Source organism: Sceloporus occidentalis, unplaced genomic scaffold, assembly GCF_023333645.1.
Source record: "Sceloporus occidentalis isolate IW3139 unplaced genomic scaffold, rSceOcc1.0.p SCAF_499, whole genome shotgun sequence".
Taxonomy (NCBI): domain Eukaryota; kingdom Metazoa; phylum Chordata; class Lepidosauria; order Squamata; family Phrynosomatidae; genus Sceloporus; species Sceloporus occidentalis.
The window spans coordinates 148,243-164,951 of NW_028317479.1; the positions used below are offsets into that span (position 1 = coordinate 148,243).

A 16,709-nucleotide genomic window follows, 5' to 3' on the forward strand; every position below is an offset into this window, starting at 1 on the left:
GGGTCAGTAACTCCCGGTGCTGTTTCACAGACAAGCTGGACCGTTGGTACGAGCGGCTTAGACGGTAAATGGAAGCGAGAAGACGACGCGCAGAACCCCGGACCGACTCCAGCAGAGAGCAGCCGGCCGTTAAGCCTTCATCAGAGCAGCTACCACGGCCTTGGCGTTCAGGCTGCGCAGGTCGCAGTACGTCTGTCCCGTCCCCACAAATACTATCGGCTGGCCGGTGATGTACGTCATGGAAATAGCTGCGCCCACCTATAAATAAAGTATTAACACAGCCATTTACCTCTGCGAGCAGCAAGAAACGAGGGGTTAACAGACACCACATTATTCTCAATAAAAATAAGTTTCCGTACAATGAAGAGCTGCCGCAGCCGGGCGCATGTTTACCCCCAATAACTAGGCCCCCGATTTAGCGGATGAAAAAGTGACCCCCCCACCTTGTCGTCGATGGTATCGAACTTGGTGAGGACGATCCCGTCGATGAGACGCGGCTTGTCTGCCATGGAGTGATCGGCCAGAGCTTTGTTAAACTTCACCTGCGGAGAGAAAATATCTGCGTGAAACCCCTGGGGGGCCGCGCAGAACGAAGCCCTGGGGGGGGCCGCGCAGAACGAAGCCCGGGGGAGGCGCGGTATTGCACCCCTCGTAGCCAAAATCTTAACCCTCTGACTGCCGGACAGTCTCATAACAGCCCGAGCAGCGACTTTACTGGTTAGAAGTCGGTTTATTTATCCTTTAAACGGACGGCGAGGAGAGGTTTGTGAATCGGGAAAGAATATCCTGACGAGAAGATCGTCGGCCCGGGGAACTCACCAGCTGATCCACGGCTTCGTTGCCGACTAAAGCTTCCCCTACAAAGAGTACCAGGTCGGGCATGTTCACCGCGATCAGCTTCGCCAGGGCAGTCATGAGGGGGGCATTGTCTTGCATGCGCCCTGCGGTGTCCACCAGAACCACATCGAACGACTGGTTCCGAGCTGCAGAAGCAAAAGAACCAGTTACACCAGGAGCAAAACCAAACGAGTTCCGATAAAGGCTCGATGGCGGCTCCTGGGAACATCCGCGACCCAGAGGAATCCTTTTAACCAACAACCCTGGAAGGAGCCGGGGGAACAAACCCCACGGGACGCCCAACAAAGCAAACACCGAACGAACGCGAGACGGGGTTAAATCACCAACACATCGCCCATCCAGCGCTACGGTATACGGGGCAGAAAAAGGTCCCCGGGGTCGCCCCGTCACCCACTGAAGGCCGTGGAGCTGAGTAAGGGGTTTTGGCAATAATCTTCTTACCGTACGTTATGGCTTCCATGGCGATGCCGGCGGCGTCCTTCCCGTAGCCCTTCTCATACAGCTGGACCATGGTGCGCCCCTTGTGGTCCTCTGGAGGGTGCAGCGAGTTCAGGCGCCGAGTGTGAGTTCGTAGCTGCTCCACCGCCCCAGCACGGAACGTGTCGCACGCGGCAATGAGCACGCTGAAACCGTTCTCTATCAGCCAGAAAGAGATCTGCCCCGCGACAAACAGAAATGGCCGTCACGCAGGGGGCGAACCGCCACACAAAACACATCGTCAAACATGAATTGGCTTAGTGGCCGCCGGGTGACGGGTGAGAGGACCGTACCCGCTCTGGTGCTTACCTTGGCCAGGTTTGTTGATTTCCCAACACCGTTGACCCCGCAGAATGTGATGACGTATGGATGGCGAAGGCGCTGCGCCTCCATGACATCACGCAGCACGTCCACGCGGCGCTTCGGCTGCAGGATCTGCACCAGCGACTCCTGCAAAGCCTGCTTCACTGCAGATGCCACAGCTAAAAGAGGCAACGGGGCAACATCAGCACTCGTCCCAGGAGATCCCGGTGACAACGCTGCGCTCACTGAGCGGTCGACGGATAATTACCGGGTCTCGTGTTACCGGCGACGCTGCAGCGCTTACAGGTTAATCGGCCGGTGAGCCACGAAACGCGTTAAAAACTCACCAGTATGAACATGAATATTACTGAATACAAGTTAACCCCGGAGTGCCTTTCTTTCTCTTCCCTGGTGGTTGAACGGTTAATGCTCCCCACGCGTTTCACTGGCTTGATGTAAAGTTAGTTATGGGACTCACGTGGCGCACGGGGTTTCAGTAACCTACACTATGCCTACAAGCAACGCAGCCAGGGTCGCCTCGGATGATCCAAGTCAGTCCCCGAGATCCCCGACGCCGATACTCACTGCTGAACGTTCCCATCACTTTTCCTTCCAGCTTCTTGGCCACTGATTCACAGAGCTGCACCGCGATATCAGCTGCCACGTTCTTCGCTGCCAGGAGACAAGAGAAGGAGGATAAAATATAAAACTAGAGGCTTAGAGGTAATGTGAGCAAGTTTTACTTTACTGAGAGGGTGGTAGGTAAGTGGAACAGCCTCCCAGCAGAAGTGGTAGAGGGTAATACAGTGAGGGGATTAAACATGCATGGGATAGACATACGGCTCCTGAATCTAAGACGAGACCTACGACTCTTTACAGCAGGAGAAACGGGTGGCTAGACGGGGGCCGGATCGGGCCAACCTGCTGGTGGGTTCTTACATGAAACTTATAAGGATATTTTCAGTTTAAGGCCAGAACCCCCTCACCTATGAGATGATCCTTCATCCTTTCTAAAACCGGCTCCATATCGTCCAGTGTGAGGCTTTTGGCTCCCACCAGCCCCTTTAACATCCCGAACATCCCCCCGAAGCCACTCTTCTTCGCACTAAAGACAAGAGACGGTGTGTGACCCGAACGACTCTCTCATTACATCATTACATCATACACCGCATCCTGATCACTTCCTACACACGGCATTTACACGTCAACACTTCCGGGATCCAAACACGAGCCAAACACTTAATAAAAGGGTCATTTATGAACCCAGAGCTTTAGAGATCTGCAGACGGAAGACTTGGCACGCTTCATACCTGGCCTTTATCGGGGCCGGAGAGGCTTTGGATTTGGCCACCAGCTGCTCTTCTTCCTCCTCTTCGTCATCATCCTCTTCTTCCTCGCTGCTGCTCTCGACTTCCAGATCAGGCAGGTTTCCCTGCATCCCCCCGCCGGCGGATCGCTGGAAAGGGGAGAGACAGAAGCGGAGAGGCCGTCAGGTCAGAGAAGAGCACGGCTGGCCTGCACAGAGAGCGTCATGCGGACAGCGCGGTACGCACCAGAGCCTCGCGATCGTCGTCCGGCAGAGATGGATCCTCCGGGCCGCCGTTGGTGGTGTGTTTACTGTAGTCCAGTTCTTTGGTGTTGGAGGCTCCGGGAACCCAGACTCGGGGCTGCTTTCCCTTCTCTTTTGGAGCCTCCGGCTTGGGAGACTTGCTGCGTTAAATCAGAATGAAAGCTATAAGCCCTGGTCCTCCCCGCCAATCCCACCAACAAGTCACCGAGCCGCTCTGACTCGCCCCGAGTGTGCGCTCCTGCCGCGCTCACTCACCTGATCTTGTCTCCTCCCTTCATTTTCTTGCGGAAGAACTCCTCTCGCTTGCGCTGCATGATCTCCTCCGGTGTGAGCTGCTCCTTCTCCCCCGCGGCTGCGATGCTCTGCTTGGTGGGTTTGTTATTCGTGGTACCGGCTTCTGGGGCAATATCTGGGAACGAGAAAAAAAACTGTGTCATTTCCAAAAAACTCTGCAAACCTCGATGTTACATCACAGCCTGACAGCAGAAAACGTCCCCGCTGCTTGGGATGTGCTTAAAGCTTTTATCTGCAATGCCTCCACCGGGAAGCGGTCTCCAGTAGCTACTACCATCAAACCAAGCGTTCTCCTGCCCGGACAGCGACTCCCTATGAACCCCCAGTACCTGAGATGGAGACGATTGGGGCCATCGCTTGTACTCACTCTCTTTTTTGGAAGCCTTGCTCTTCTTGGTGTTCTCCTTTGCTTTCTCCCCGGGCTTCTCAATCATGGACTTCACCGTCTTCTGCGACTTCAGCGACTGTTCGAAGGTTTTCATGGCGGGAGGAGGACGGACTTTGCCGGAGTTCTCCGCCGCCCTGAGGAGGATAAAACGTCAAACTTTACAAACACCTCGGCTCATGTAGTGACGGGGGGTTCGCACGATTAACCTAACCCGCGCCCGTTATTTAACCCTATGGGTGAGGAGCTGCGTTTCCATGGTTACCTGAGAAGGAGGCTGAAATCATCGTGAAAGTCGAAGGTCCCGCTGAGGAGCCCCAGAGCCCCGTTCTGCTGGATCTGATTGCGATATTTATCGCGGAATTCTCGGTGAACGTCGTCTATCAGTTTATCGACGTACGTCAGGGTTAAAATCTTCTGATATCCTACCTGCGGAGTGACAAGAAATGATTACGGACTCCGGTCGCCGGCTGGGACTCTAACGGAGCGACCGGCAGAGTGATTCTCCCGAGACCCCCGCGGGATTCCGTCTCTTACGACCTACCGGGGGATCTAATAATCAGCCAGAAATCATTCAAATCAGATAAAGCACTAGAAACATTATTACTATTTCTACTCACAGACCCAGAGCATCACGAAGCAACGACCGGGGCAGGAGCCGGGGGGCCAGGTGTATCGGGCCCGGGGGCCAGGAGGTTCCCGTTACAATCATGGGCTCGCTTACCACAAACACCAGCTCGAACTGGTTGTCCAGTTTATGTTTCAGAGTCAGCGAGTCGTGGGTGAAGCAATTATTCCCTCCTCTCTCCTGAAACAAGAAGACGAGACGCCGGTGAGAAAGGCGGGCGGGAGAGAAGACGTCTCAGGGCCACACGGGGTTAAACCGATCACAGGGGGATCCATAGAGCCTAATAGAGAAGCTTCTAGAAATAATGGAAAGCCCCGCAGCACGTGCACGATACCAGGCCCAGGTACCGAGGGCCACACATGGACAGAGCACGGGACGTGTTTATTTATATAGCGCACGCGGATTCCGTGGCGCCGGCACAGTAGAGTAAACGGTAAGTAAATGGGAGCATCGGTGGGGTTAACGCGGTGACCGGCGGCTCGCAGTGTACTGGCAGGAAGGGTTTAACCCCTTAAGATACAGTCCAGGGCACGGTTATGAAAATGCCCCTCGCAGGGCTGATGTAACGCGGAGTAAATGTCGCATTCAGAGCAGCTCTTGCTGGACCACAACTGTTGTTGCCCCCTTACTGACAGCTAATTACCCCGCTGTATCCAGATCTCTTCTTCTAAATACCTGCCCCATTCTACTGCCAGCATCTGCCCCCAAACTAGCTGTCAATCATCCGCTGACATCCCTTTTGACAGCCGTTAAGCCTTTTATTTCTCAGAGGGGGCAGAAAACAGACATTTTACAATAAAGCGTTCAGCGGGTTTTGGGAGAGAAAGCAGCACCTGTCACCCCCTTAAACTACCTCCTCAAATTACTGCCCCTCCTGCCATCCAACCGCCCTCATCACTCTGCCCCCCGGGATACCCCGAACCTATATCACCCCCCCCCCCAAACTCTGTACCCCTGTCCTGCCCCAAGAATGTCAGCCCTAATACCCCTGCTTACCCCTCACCCCCAGCCATGCCCTCTGTTACCCCCGAGCACGTCAGTCCTAATACCCCTGCTTACCCCTCACCCCAAGCCATGTACCCTGTCACCACCCCACGGGGTACCTGTAGAATGACGGAGCGGATGAGGGCATTGACGGGGCCGGTGAAGGAGCCCTTGACTCCTTGGAAAGCACCAGAGCACGATGCCCCCCCTTACTGAAGATGGTGAAAAAGTCGAGCATGATGAATCCCCCCAAACCGGCTCAGCGCAGGGGCCGCAGGGACACGTCAGAACAGCAACAGCAGCAGCAGACGTCACTTCCTACCGGGGCGGGCCGGAACCCGCCGCCATCTTGCTCCTCCTGCACCCGCCGCCATCTTGCTCCTCCTGCACCCGCCGCCATCTTGCTCCTCCTGCACCCGCCGCCATCAGTGTGCGCCAGTCGCGCGGTGATGACGTTGTATAGAGGCGCTGTCTCTGCAGCTGTCAGGCATGTTTCTGTGCAGGGGATGGAGGGGCGTCCCTGGGGTCGGCCTCAGGCCACGGGGCACCATACCCACCCCAGCCAGGGGGAGATCGGGTTTGGGGGCCCCCAGGATCTCACACCGGGCCCTCAGTGCCACTGTTGGCCTCCTGAAGCAAGATGATTTCTTTAGAGGTGAGTGTCCCCGGTCTCCCTCCCACCCCACCAGAGCACCTACATATACCGCAGCGCTGCTGGCTGGTCACTGTGTCACCCTGCTATATCCTCGCTGGGTTATACCGCCCCAATAGCCCCTCGTTACAGAATATGATGACGCTACAAAAAAGCAATAAATAATAACCATGATGTATATTATTACTGACTAGATTGTAAGCTCCCGGGCCTTCTTCTCCTTTGTACCGGTTTGTTATGGTGTGCGAATGTAACTGCGCTACGGAATCTGCTGGCGCTATATAAATGAATGTTGTGTACGAGAGTCGCCTTCCCGGGACAATCAATGTCTCAGAGACTTCATTGAGTTTTTTGTTTTCACCTCGTGGGGTTAATTATTTATCAGATTTATGGTCACTTTGGGTAAAATAACTTTTATCGCTGTGGATTTCTGATAAGGACAAGTCAAATATTAGACATAAAACCCTCTGATAACGCGATGAAAAGGTCGCTGTGACCTCGCGCCCTGTTTCGGGGAAGACGTCTCACGTTGATAGCAGGAGGCTTCAGCGCCGTCCCCCGAGGTCCTCTCCTTCCCGTCCACCATGTAATGATCTCTCTGCGTCTTCTTTCCTCCCCAGAATTAGACCGAGAATTCGTCAAGTTCCACAAGAAACTGAAGGAGAGTCTGCCGTCCAACGACTGGAGCCCCCTGACCCCCACGGCAGATCTGCCCCCTGAGAGGGCAGATATCGTCATCGTCGGCGGAGGAGTGATCGGCTGGTCCATCGCTTATTGGCTGAAGCAGAAGTCCCGACGTGACGCCCTGAGGGTGGTGGTGGTGGAAAGAGATCCGACGGTGAGCGACGGGGGACGTGGCGTCTCTGGCCCCAAGAACCGGGCTGACTGGAGACGATCTAATTAACCCCTCGTGTTTCTCCGCAGTACACTCGTGCCTCCACGGTCCTATCGGTGGGGGGCATCCGGCAGCAGTTCTCCCGACCCGAAAACATCCTCATGTCCCTCTACTCCGCTCAGTTCTTGCGTAATATTAATGTAAGATGAGACCGTCTGGTAAGAGTTTTAGTTTCGTAAAATTTTGGCAAAATGTTTCTTTAACCCCGCGTTTATTTCTAACCAACCCCCGGAAGGATCGCACGGCAAGCGCGTTAATGGGCCGTGGGAAGAAAACGTTCGACTTCTCTGCGGAGGAATCTCAGCTAATTGAGGGGAAACTCCATGCAGATGGAACAACATTAATAAGAATAAGGTTACGCATTAGAGCCAAGAACGCGATGGCGGCGGGGGGAGTCTTTGACTTCAGACTCCGCGTCATAAACATTAAAATACAGCATCTGATCTATTATAAGATGAGCCCCAAACTTTGGATCTTAATGTAAAGAAAAAAGAAAAGGTCTGAATATAAGACCCTATGGGGGGAAATCTGTACCTGTACAGCAGTGCGGGGTAAGACTGGGGGGTAGTAATGTGGGGGGTAATTTAATCCATATTTCATATAATACATAATAAACAGTTTTTCCAAGGGTTGTCATGGCGACAAATTCTCAGGATAACACCGAGAGCTCTGGTTTGGGTGCTCTCCCCGTCTCAGAGTTTGCCAGGACCTCTGTCTGAGTGCAAGCTCTTTGGTCCTGGACCCTCGTTTTGGTGTGAAAAGTATTTTGATCTCTGCTGGGTTTTTCAGGAACACCTCGGCGTGGCCAATGAGGATCCAATAGACATTCAGTTTAATCCGTCCGGGTACCTCTTCCTGGCCAGTGAGGAAGGCGCTCACATACTGCACGATAACTACAGCATTCAAAGGTAAATGGAACTGAGCCGTAGGTGGGGAGATGCTCTGCAGATGGTAATCTGTATTATAGGAGGGTGAGGAGATGATCTGCGGACGGTAATCTGTATTATAGGAGGGTGAGGAGATGCTCTGCGGGCAGTAATCTGTATTATAGGCAGGTGGGGAGATGCTCTGCAGGCAGTAATCTGTATTATAGGCGGGTGGGGAGATGCTCTGCAGACAGTAATCTGTATTATAGGCGGGTGGGGAGATGCTCTGCAGACGGTAATCTGTATTATAGGAGGGTGAGGAGATGATCTGCGGACGGTAATCTGTATTATAGGAGGGTGAGGAGATGCTCTGCGGGCAGTAATCTGTATTATAGGCAGGTGGGGAGATGCTCTGCAGGCAGTAATCTGTATTATAGGCGGGTGGGGAGATGCTCTGCAGACAGTAATCTGTATTATAGGCGGGTGGGGAGATGCTCTGCAGACGGTAATCTGTATTATAGGAGGGTGAGGAGATGATCTGCGGACGGTAATCTGTATTATAGGCAGGTGGGGAGATGCTCTGCAGGCAGTAATCTGTATTATAGGCGGGTGGGGAGATGCTCTGCAGACAGTAATCTGTATTATAGGAGGGTGAGGAGATGCTCTGCGGGCAGTAATCTGTATTATAGGCGGGTGGGGAGATGCTCTGCAGACAGTAATCTGTATTATAGGCGGGTGGGGAGATGCTCTGCAGACGGTAATCTGTATTATACGAGGGTGAGGAGATGCTCTGCGGGCAGTAATCTGTATTATAGGCGGGTGGGGAGATGCTCTGCGGGCAGTAATCTGTATTATAGGCGGGTGGGGAGATGCTCTGCAGGCAGTAATCTGTATTGTCCTGTAATGCAGGGAACATGGCGCCCAGGTGACGCTCCTCTCTGTGGAGCAGCTGAAGAAGAAATTCCACTGGATCAGTACTCATGGAGTGGCACTCGCGTCCTATGGTGAGTGACGGAGCTTCCTGGGTCCTGTTTGACCTCATACATGGCCTCATACATGACCCCAAGCAAAGCACCCGTGGGGTGAAATAAGTGATTCGCCCCGTCTGTGAATCCGCATCCTGTTGGGGATTTTGTTCCGTTGCGCAGAACCCCGTCCAGCTTCCAGACCAGAGAACCGTCCCAGATTCCTGCCGGTCCCGTTTCTGGCCGAAGCCCTTTATATCAGGACTCTCCCCGGTCACGAGTCTTCGCGATGTGCGCGTGTTTTTGGCTGGCGGCCGAGCGTTTGCGGCCCGCGGGCCGTCTGAGAATTCTCACCAAGGAGCCTTTTACTTTTATTCAGGGCTTGAGAACGAGGGCTGGCTGGACCCGTGGTCTCTGCTCAATGCGTTCCGGCGTAAGGCCATCTCTCTGGGAGCGTTCGCCTGCCATGGGGAGGTGACCGGTGAGTGCCCGTCCGCAGTGTCTGCTCTATATATATATATTTGGGGGTCTCGAAATGAGGGCGTTGGGTATTTTAACCTTTAATGTTCTGTATTCTGCACGGGTTCCGTGGGGTCTAAGAATCCCCGTTTGTTCCTCTCGGGGTCTCGGGGCTTTAATTCCTCCGGTAAATAAATATATATTTTCTTTACTTTATTTGGCAGAATTGAAGATGAGCGTCCGTGAAATGGTGACCAGCGACGGCGAGCCAGTGAATTTCAGCAGAATAAAAAGCGTGATTGTGAGTTTTTGGGGTCTGTTGTGACGAGTCGGGGGGCTGCAGCTTTAATAACGTCTCTTCCCTGCACATGAAAATGTCATCGAGGAATAACATTGGATCCGGGGGGGTAATAAATAGGATTCTTTATGGCTGTTCTGCATTTTTTCATGTTCCAGGTCCAGGCGCCAAACAGCCTTGAGACGCAGGGGGTAGAGAGCGCCATTGTGATTAACGCGGCCGGCGCATGGTCCTCGCAGGTGGCTGAGCTGGCGGGTATCGGGATCGGCCACCCAGACTCGCTAGAAGGAGTCAAATTACCCATCGAGCCCAAGAAGAGGTTTGTCTGTAAAGTGTCCTGAATATAAGACCAGGCCAGGGACCGAGCGAGGCTCTTCCAGCATCTGGTGACGGATCAGACGGAGCTGGCGGCCTCGGTTCGCAGTCCTGTTGGTACGACGAGTCCCCGATTTGCTTTGTGAATAATTGCTCGTTATGTTCCAGGTACGTCTACGTCTTCCACTGCCCCGATGGGCCGGGTTTGGACTGCCCGATGCTGATTGACCACACTGGGGCGTACTTCAGGAGAGAGGGTTTTGGAGGAAACTACATTGGGGGCATGTCCCCTTCCGAGGTGAGTGAGCACTGGGATACCCGGCCCGTTCATTCGCTGCTTTCGTAGTTGTGACGTCCCCCAAATAAAGAACCCAAAATGCTATCGTTTCACCCTCTCCTTGCATCTGCTGGGGATCGGGGCATTTCTTTCCAACTCCTTTATGGCTATTTTTCCCATCTCGCCAGGAGGAAGAGCCGGATATCAGTGACCTGGAAGTGGATCATGACTTCTTCCAGCAGAAAGTGTGGCCGCTGCTGGCCAATAGGGTGCCGGCGTTTGAATCTTTAAAGGTGAGTAATGGCAGTGATTGGAGTCTCCCCTCAGGGGTTTTTAGGGTCAGACGCCTTATAATTATAATTACTGACACGGCGCAGGCGGCCCCCTCGGACAAACGTAGATTCGCTCTAACGTGTTCCCTCTGCCCGCAGGTGAAATCGGCATGGGCCGGGTACTATGACTATAACACCTTCGACCAAAACGGGGTGCTGGGGATACACCCGCTGGTGAACAACATGTACATCGCGGCGGGGTTTAGCGGACATGGCCTGCAGCATTCCCCCAGCGTGGGCCGCGCCATCGCCGAGCTCATCTTGGACGGAGACTTCCAAACGCTGGACCTCAGCGCCTTCTCCTTCCGCAGGTTCTGCACCGGGGAGCCCGTGCTGGAGAGCAACATCGTGTGAGGGGCACAAGACGGCGGCCGGACCCCTTCCCCCGCTCGCTGACGTTTTATAGCCGTCATTCGGTATTTTTAATCGCGGCTGCAAGAAACTGACGATATTACAATCACCGGGCCAAAGATCAACGTTTTCTCATTTTGCTGCCAATTCTGAGCTAAACCAGAAAATTAAACAAAAGCTTCCGTTAACGGCTCCGGAACGGGGCTTTACGGGCGGGAATTTTATTCATTTATATGTCGTCCGAAGTTTAACCGGTTTTATGCATTATGACCTCATATACTCTGTCCTCATTGGACGGGCGCGCTATACTCTGTCCTCATTGGACGGGCGCGCTATACTCTGTCCTCATTGGACGGGCGCGCTATACTCTGTCCTCATTGGACGGGCGCGCTATACTCTGTCCTCATTGGACGGGCGCGCTATACTCTGTCCTCATTGGACGGGCGCGCTATACTCTGTCCTCATTGGACGGGCGCGCTATATCAGTATAAATGCGTTATTTCTAATAAAAAGCTTTTCCTCGAACCTGCGCAGGGAGTTCTTTTATTACAATGTATTCCTTGTGTTGCTATGGAAACCCGGAACCCTTTCTGGTATAAATCCCCCCAACACAGGTCCAGCGTGGGTATTAACCCATCACAGTACTAAATGCCCCAACCACCACCTTAATGCTCAATCAACATTACAAAAAAACTTTATTTAGAAAGACAATGTAGACAAAGGGCCGTAACGAGCTCCCAGACATTCCCAGCTCCCCGATGCTTTGTAACAAAATTCTCCTGCATAAGAGTATTAATTGCAAGCTCTTGGGGGCAGTGTATATTTCCTAAGCACATCCTTAGGGCGCCCTACTCAGAAATGTACATCTTTGGCTGTAGTTTTTATTGGGATTTTTGCCCCATTTCTTGGTGTCCTCCCATGTAAGCGCAGCGCTGGGAATTCCGCTGCTTCCTCGCACGGCGCTTCCCGGTGATCCGGACCTTAATCCTTTACAGGCTTTGTCTTTTTCTTGAGGAGCTCAGAGACCGACGGGCTGGCAGCTCCTCTCCGCTTCACGCCTGAAATCAAACGGCACGTTAAGATCGTCTCTCTGCTGCAGTAACGGAGCGGAGCCGCAGGGGGCGCCGAGCGATTATCCACAGAGAGCCTATAGGAAAGCATGTGTGAGTGTGCACTCCGCGGCCACTCACTGGAAGCGCAGTGCATTACATGCAAGCGTTAGCGCAGTACGAGACGTGAGAAAGATTTAATGTTGTGTTAAAAAGGGAGTTTGGGAGCGCTAAACACCAACGGGTTTCTATTGTGAGTGATGGGAGTGCGAGTCCGGTACTGTAATACCAGAACACGCAGTCGGTATCGTTGTTCCGGCGCGCCGTAATGAAACGTCACCAGCAGACAAACCTTTTTTCCCGCTCTTTTCCTCCTCGGCCCCGGATCTCCTGGCATACGCGGCCTTCATGCGCTGGATGTTCGCCTTGCTGACCACCTCGTGCACCACGATGGGTTTCGGATAATCTCTGCCGATAACGCAGCCGGCTCTCTCCTGCAGGCCGCGGGGGGCTTTCCACGGCTCGTAGATATATTCGGCCGGAAACTTCTTCAGGACGGGCAGATATTTCCTGCGGGAAAAGCCAAAAACCAAAAGAACCTCGTGAAGATCGCCGACTGGGGTGGGGTACAGAGACCAGGCGAGACGGTGGGGGGGTCCAGAGACGGGGGGTCCAGAGACCGGGCGAGACGGTGGGGGGGTGTTCAGAGACCGGGGGGGGGGTTCAGAGACCGGGTGAGACGGTGGGGGGGGTCCAGAGACCGGGGGGGGTGGGGTTTCTGAGACCGGGCGAGACGGTGGGGGGGTCCAGAGACCCAGCTCCCTCTCACTCACTTGATATAATCTCCGTTTTTGTCGGTTTTCTTCCCGAACGCCACGGGGGAGTAGACCCGGAAGAACTGGTGGAAGAACGCGCTGGCGGAGAGCCACTGCCAGTTCCCGGCGTTCAGAGACCAGTCGGCGTCCAGCAGCAGCTCCTCAAACACCTAGAACACAACGGGGTCAACCAAGTCGGGGGCCGCTCCAGGACAGACCCCCCCCACCGAGAGGGGCCACGGCGAAGCCAATGGGCAAACGTCTCTATCCACCATGAACCCCGCAGAGCCGAGGAGGATCTGAGCCGATAAGTGCCGGGTTCTCGAGGTTCTAATTGAAAAATTTGGTGGGCCGGGGAGAACCACTGACCTTCTGACCTTCTTCCCACGATATCCAGAGGTCTCCGCGGGTCAGGAAGCAGGCGACGGCGTGCCGCGCCAGGTGATGGATCCAGCCCTCCGTCCTCAGCTGCGTCATAATGGCGTCTATGAACGGGAATCCGGTCCTGGCCTGTGAGACGAGCGCGTTTACGTTAACAAGACTCCTTCCCTGCGCAGCCCCCCGGGGCCCGAGGACCACTGACCTCGCTCCAGGCCGCCAGATGCTCCTTATTGTCGCTCCAGTCCACCTGGACGCAGACCGGATTCCCTTCCATCTTGTTGAAGTTCAGGATCCCGACGCCCGCCGTGTAGAAGAACTCCCGCCACAGCAGCTGCCCGTGGAGCGACACCGGGGGGTCCGAGTGCTTCTTCTGAGACGTGCGACACAGGGCATTAGACCCCCCAAAAAATAAATCCACGAGTATCACGCGGACGCGCACAGCACTCACCCCTTGGTAAATTTCCGCCACTCTCCACCAGAAGGTCCGCGCCGAAAGACACCCGAACTTCACGTAGGGACTGAGGACGGTGGTGCTGGGAGACGGGGAGTTCGGCTCCGTGTCCGGCTTCTTGAAGTTGCACACCCAGGCCTGCCGCGGGGGGAGGAGCCAGCGGGAAAGTCACGTTAAAACACAATAGCCCCTCCCCCATTCAATTAAAACATCCAATCCCTGATCTTACAGACAGCGCAATATATTGAAACGTTAACCCTCTGAGCGCTGGGTCTAACAATGTGCTTCACATCTGCTTGGCACTCAGGGGGTTAAAACCGTATACGGCATGAAACGTCCAATCAGACGCCAGTAAGTGACCCGTAACCACGGCCACGCTTCTTATTGCTGTAATTATTCTCCTTATCTGCGGAGATTAGACGTTCGCGTCACGTGACCGAAAACCCGCCGGCCGGCAGCGATTACCCGTCCTGGGCGGGCGCAGCGTACGAGGGTTTCCGCAGTCAGTTCCGTCGCCGGGTGGTTGTGATCTCCCCCCTTGTGGGATCGCAGGGTCAGCGGACTGTAACCCCCACTACATACATGTACATGACACGGAACACCAACCGTTCTCTTCATGTGAAGGTCCAGTCTCTTGAGCGCTTCGCTCTCCCCTCCGGGGTACAGACGAGGTCCCAGCGCCCCCGCGTCCTGCCCCAGCTCCTCCAGCGTGGGTACTCCATACCGCGCGTCATAACACGCTTTCCACGGGGTGCAGCAGCCTGACCCACGGGAGACCAAAAGCACACGCATCAAACACGGAGACCATGGGAGACCAAAATCACACGCATCAAACACGGAGCCCAAAATCACACGCATCAGACACGGAGCCCAAAATCACACGCATCAAACACGGAGCCCAAAATCCCACGCATCAAACACGGAGCCCAAAATCACACGCATCAAACACGGAGCCGCTTACCCTTGGTGGTCTCCAGCGTGGGGGCCGGGAGGGGCCGCTTTGGGGGCCCCAAGGAAGCCAGGACCGCCTGCATCCGGACGTAGGTCAGGGGCGCTTTGCCGTTGTTTTCAGCAATTATCCTGCGGGAAAGAAATTCAGAGTCTTCTACCTGTCCCTGGGGGCCGGCGTATTTTACACGCTAGGTGGCATGGAGGACGTCCACCTGGGGCACCTGTATTCAAGCAGGGGCTTCGGCTCAGCAGTAAGCGGGGGACCCACCTGTCCGTGTCGTACAGGGTATTAGACACCCTCTGGATGACCTCCACGTGGCGCTCCGACGCCAGCCTCTCCACCTCCGCGTCCCTCTGCCGGGCGTACGGCTCTGTATCCACCTCAAAGGTCAGGCGCGTCACCTTCCACTTCTCAAAAAGAACCGGAAAGACCTCGACGGGATTCCCGCGGACCACAAACAGCCTGCGGTGCAACAAGGGGCCACGGGTGAGCCGGACGGGGACCCGGGGTAACTGCCCTGCGCGGGGGAGGGGGGGCGTTCAGTGACCATCAATACAGAAACTTACAGGAATCATTAAACGGGGCAACAACCTGAGCGGAGGGCACCATATCCCGGCGGTTGCTATGGTGATAGGACCACTTTTAAAATGCTGGACCTGAGGCTCTCTGTAAGAATCTTGCGCAGCTTTTATTGGGGTGCAGAGCGCGACCCCCTGAAACCCACGATGTTACGTAAAATAAGGTGGCTGCAGGGGCAGGAACGTGACTTATGTTGGTTGAATTAATGGTCAAATTCTCCTCAGAAAAAGTTATTTCCTTTAATAGATTATGCGCATAATCGAGACAAGGCACACAGCACACAAAAGTCGAAGCGTTGTCTAATTATGTGTTTGGATTACATGGTTTATATAACTTCTTATATTTCTTATCTGCTTCTAATAGCATGCATCATTCTGATTGGTTACTTTTTAAGCAGGTTACGCCTCTTAGTAGATATGTTGGCGCAACTTGTGATACATCATAGACTAGACATTTTCTACTGTCTGTCAGCAATAATATTTATGATTACATAAGCATTTTTCTAACATTTCCCTCCTGTTTATCAAAATATTATTCAATATCAGACTCCTCATCTACAACTTAGGACCCAGAAAACACTGGGAGTAATGATGGCGTCCGCGGGGGCCGCTCCGAATACCTGGAATTTATTTTTTTGAGGTTATCGTCCAAATCCTTCAGCGCCTCGACGAGGAACCTCCAGCGGTTGCCGCTGACGCGCATGTTCTTGGGGAACCAGGGGTCCAGGATGAAGACGGGGTGCAGCTCAGCGCAGTCGCTCATGGCCGCCAGCAGCGCGGGGTTATCGTGCAGCCGCAGTCCCTTCCGGAACCAGTGGATGGAGCGGTGACTCATGGAGGCGGCTCGGGGCTCCTCCTGCTTTAACAAAGGTGATAACGGAATCAAACAGGGATCCAGTACTAGTGACACTGCGTACCCCACGGACACGGGAGCCACTGCTTCTACACACGCCCCGTACATATCATGAGTATAACGCCCACGTCGCATACACTCACACTCAGTGCGGGCAGGGGGGAGTCACACTGAGACTCTGAGGGGGCAGGGAGTGGGGGCAGGGAGTGGGGTTCGGGGTCGCACTCGGTGGGGGCAGGGAGTGGGGTTCGGGGTCCCACTCGGTGGGGGCAGGGAGTGGGGTTCGGGGTCCCACTCGGTGGGGGCAGGGAGTGGGGTCCGGGGTCTCACTCGGTGGGGGCAGGGAGTGGGGTCCGGGGTCTCACTCGGTGGGGGCAGGGAGTGGGGTCCGGGGTCTCACTCGGTGGGGGCAGAGAGTGGGGTCCGGGGTCTCACTCGGTGGGGGCAGGGAGTGGGGTTCGGGGAGTGGGGTTCGGGGTCACACTCGGTGGGGGCAGGGAGTGGGGTCCGGGGTCTCACTCAGTGGGGGCAGGGAGTGGGGTCCGGGGTCTCACTCAGTGGGGGCAGGGAGTGGGGTTCGGGGTCTCACTCAGTGGGGGCAGGGAGTGGGGTTCGGGGTCTCACTCAGTGGGGGCAGGGAGTGGGGTTCGGAGTCTCACCGTCAGACTCCTCGACAAAGTTCCACGAGGTTCAGCGATTGGTTACAAAACATTCGGTGACG

The 16,709-nt window shown here is 54.7% G+C and overlaps 3 protein-coding genes across 3 annotated transcripts; 1 reads left to right on the forward strand and 2 right to left on the reverse strand.

The window, feature by feature from the left end:
- Positions 1–129: 129 nt before the first annotated feature.
- Positions 130–5,737, reverse strand: LOC149271527 (signal recognition particle receptor subunit alpha-like). Its single transcript, XM_089507367.1, is given in 16 exon segments — positions 130–258; positions 444–542; positions 820–983; positions 1,300–1,513; positions 1,645–1,817; positions 2,224–2,310; positions 2,625–2,743; positions 2,949–3,094; positions 3,192–3,348; positions 3,464–3,573; positions 3,832–4,024; positions 4,153–4,316; positions 4,612–4,695; positions 5,619–5,684; positions 5,686–5,706; positions 5,708–5,737. Coding segments are annotated over 16 exon segments (1,956 nt in total).
- LOC149271528 (FAD-dependent oxidoreductase domain-containing protein 1-like) lies at positions 5,736–10,912 on the forward strand. Its single transcript, XM_089507369.1, has 12 exons — positions 5,736–5,986; positions 6,093–6,154; positions 6,772–6,989; positions 7,076–7,186; positions 7,836–7,954; positions 8,822–8,916; positions 9,257–9,358; positions 9,561–9,637; positions 9,793–9,953; positions 10,118–10,247; positions 10,415–10,519; positions 10,658–10,912. Exons 1-12 carry the CDS (start codon positions 5,736–5,738, stop codon positions 10,910–10,912), a joined length of 1,686 nt encoding a protein of 561 aa, XP_089363495.1.
- A 978-nt stretch (positions 10,913–11,890) lies between these two features.
- On the reverse strand, positions 11,891–15,970 carry LOC149271529 (cryptochrome-1-like). The gene is made up of 10 exons (XM_089507370.1): positions 15,756–15,970; positions 14,825–15,019; positions 14,567–14,685; positions 14,212–14,366; positions 13,603–13,743; positions 13,357–13,524; positions 13,143–13,283; positions 12,792–12,943; positions 12,311–12,528; positions 11,891–11,967 (listed from the first exon to the last, which is right to left on the reverse strand). Exons 1-10 carry the CDS (start codon positions 15,968–15,970, stop codon positions 11,891–11,893), a joined length of 1,581 nt encoding a protein of 526 aa, XP_089363496.1.
- Positions 15,971–16,709: the final 739 nt, after the last annotated feature.

Coding starts and splice junctions, on each gene's coding strand:
- LOC149271529 (XM_089507370.1), bottom strand. CDS start 15,970: ATGAGTCACCGCTCCATCCACTGGTTCCGGAAGGGACTGCGGCTGCAC. Junction 15,020..15,755: donor CTCAAAAAAATAAATTCCAG/GTATTCGGAGCG, acceptor GTTGCACCGCAG/GCTGTTTGTGGTCCGCGGGA. Junction 13,284..13,356: donor ATCTGGCGGCCTGGAGCGAG/GTCAGTGGTCCT, acceptor CTCGTCTCACAG/GCCAGGACCGGATTCCCGTT.
- LOC149271528 (XM_089507369.1), top strand. CDS start 5,736: ATGATGAATCCCCCCAAACCGGCTCAGCGCAGGGGCCGCAGGGACACG. Junction 5,987..6,092: donor GCTGTCTCTGCAGCTGTCAG/GCATGTTTCTGT, acceptor GGGGGCCCCCAG/GATCTCACACCGGGCCCTCA. Junction 9,359..9,560: donor CTGCCATGGGGAGGTGACCG/GTGAGTGCCCGT, acceptor TTTATTTGGCAG/AATTGAAGATGAGCGTCCGT.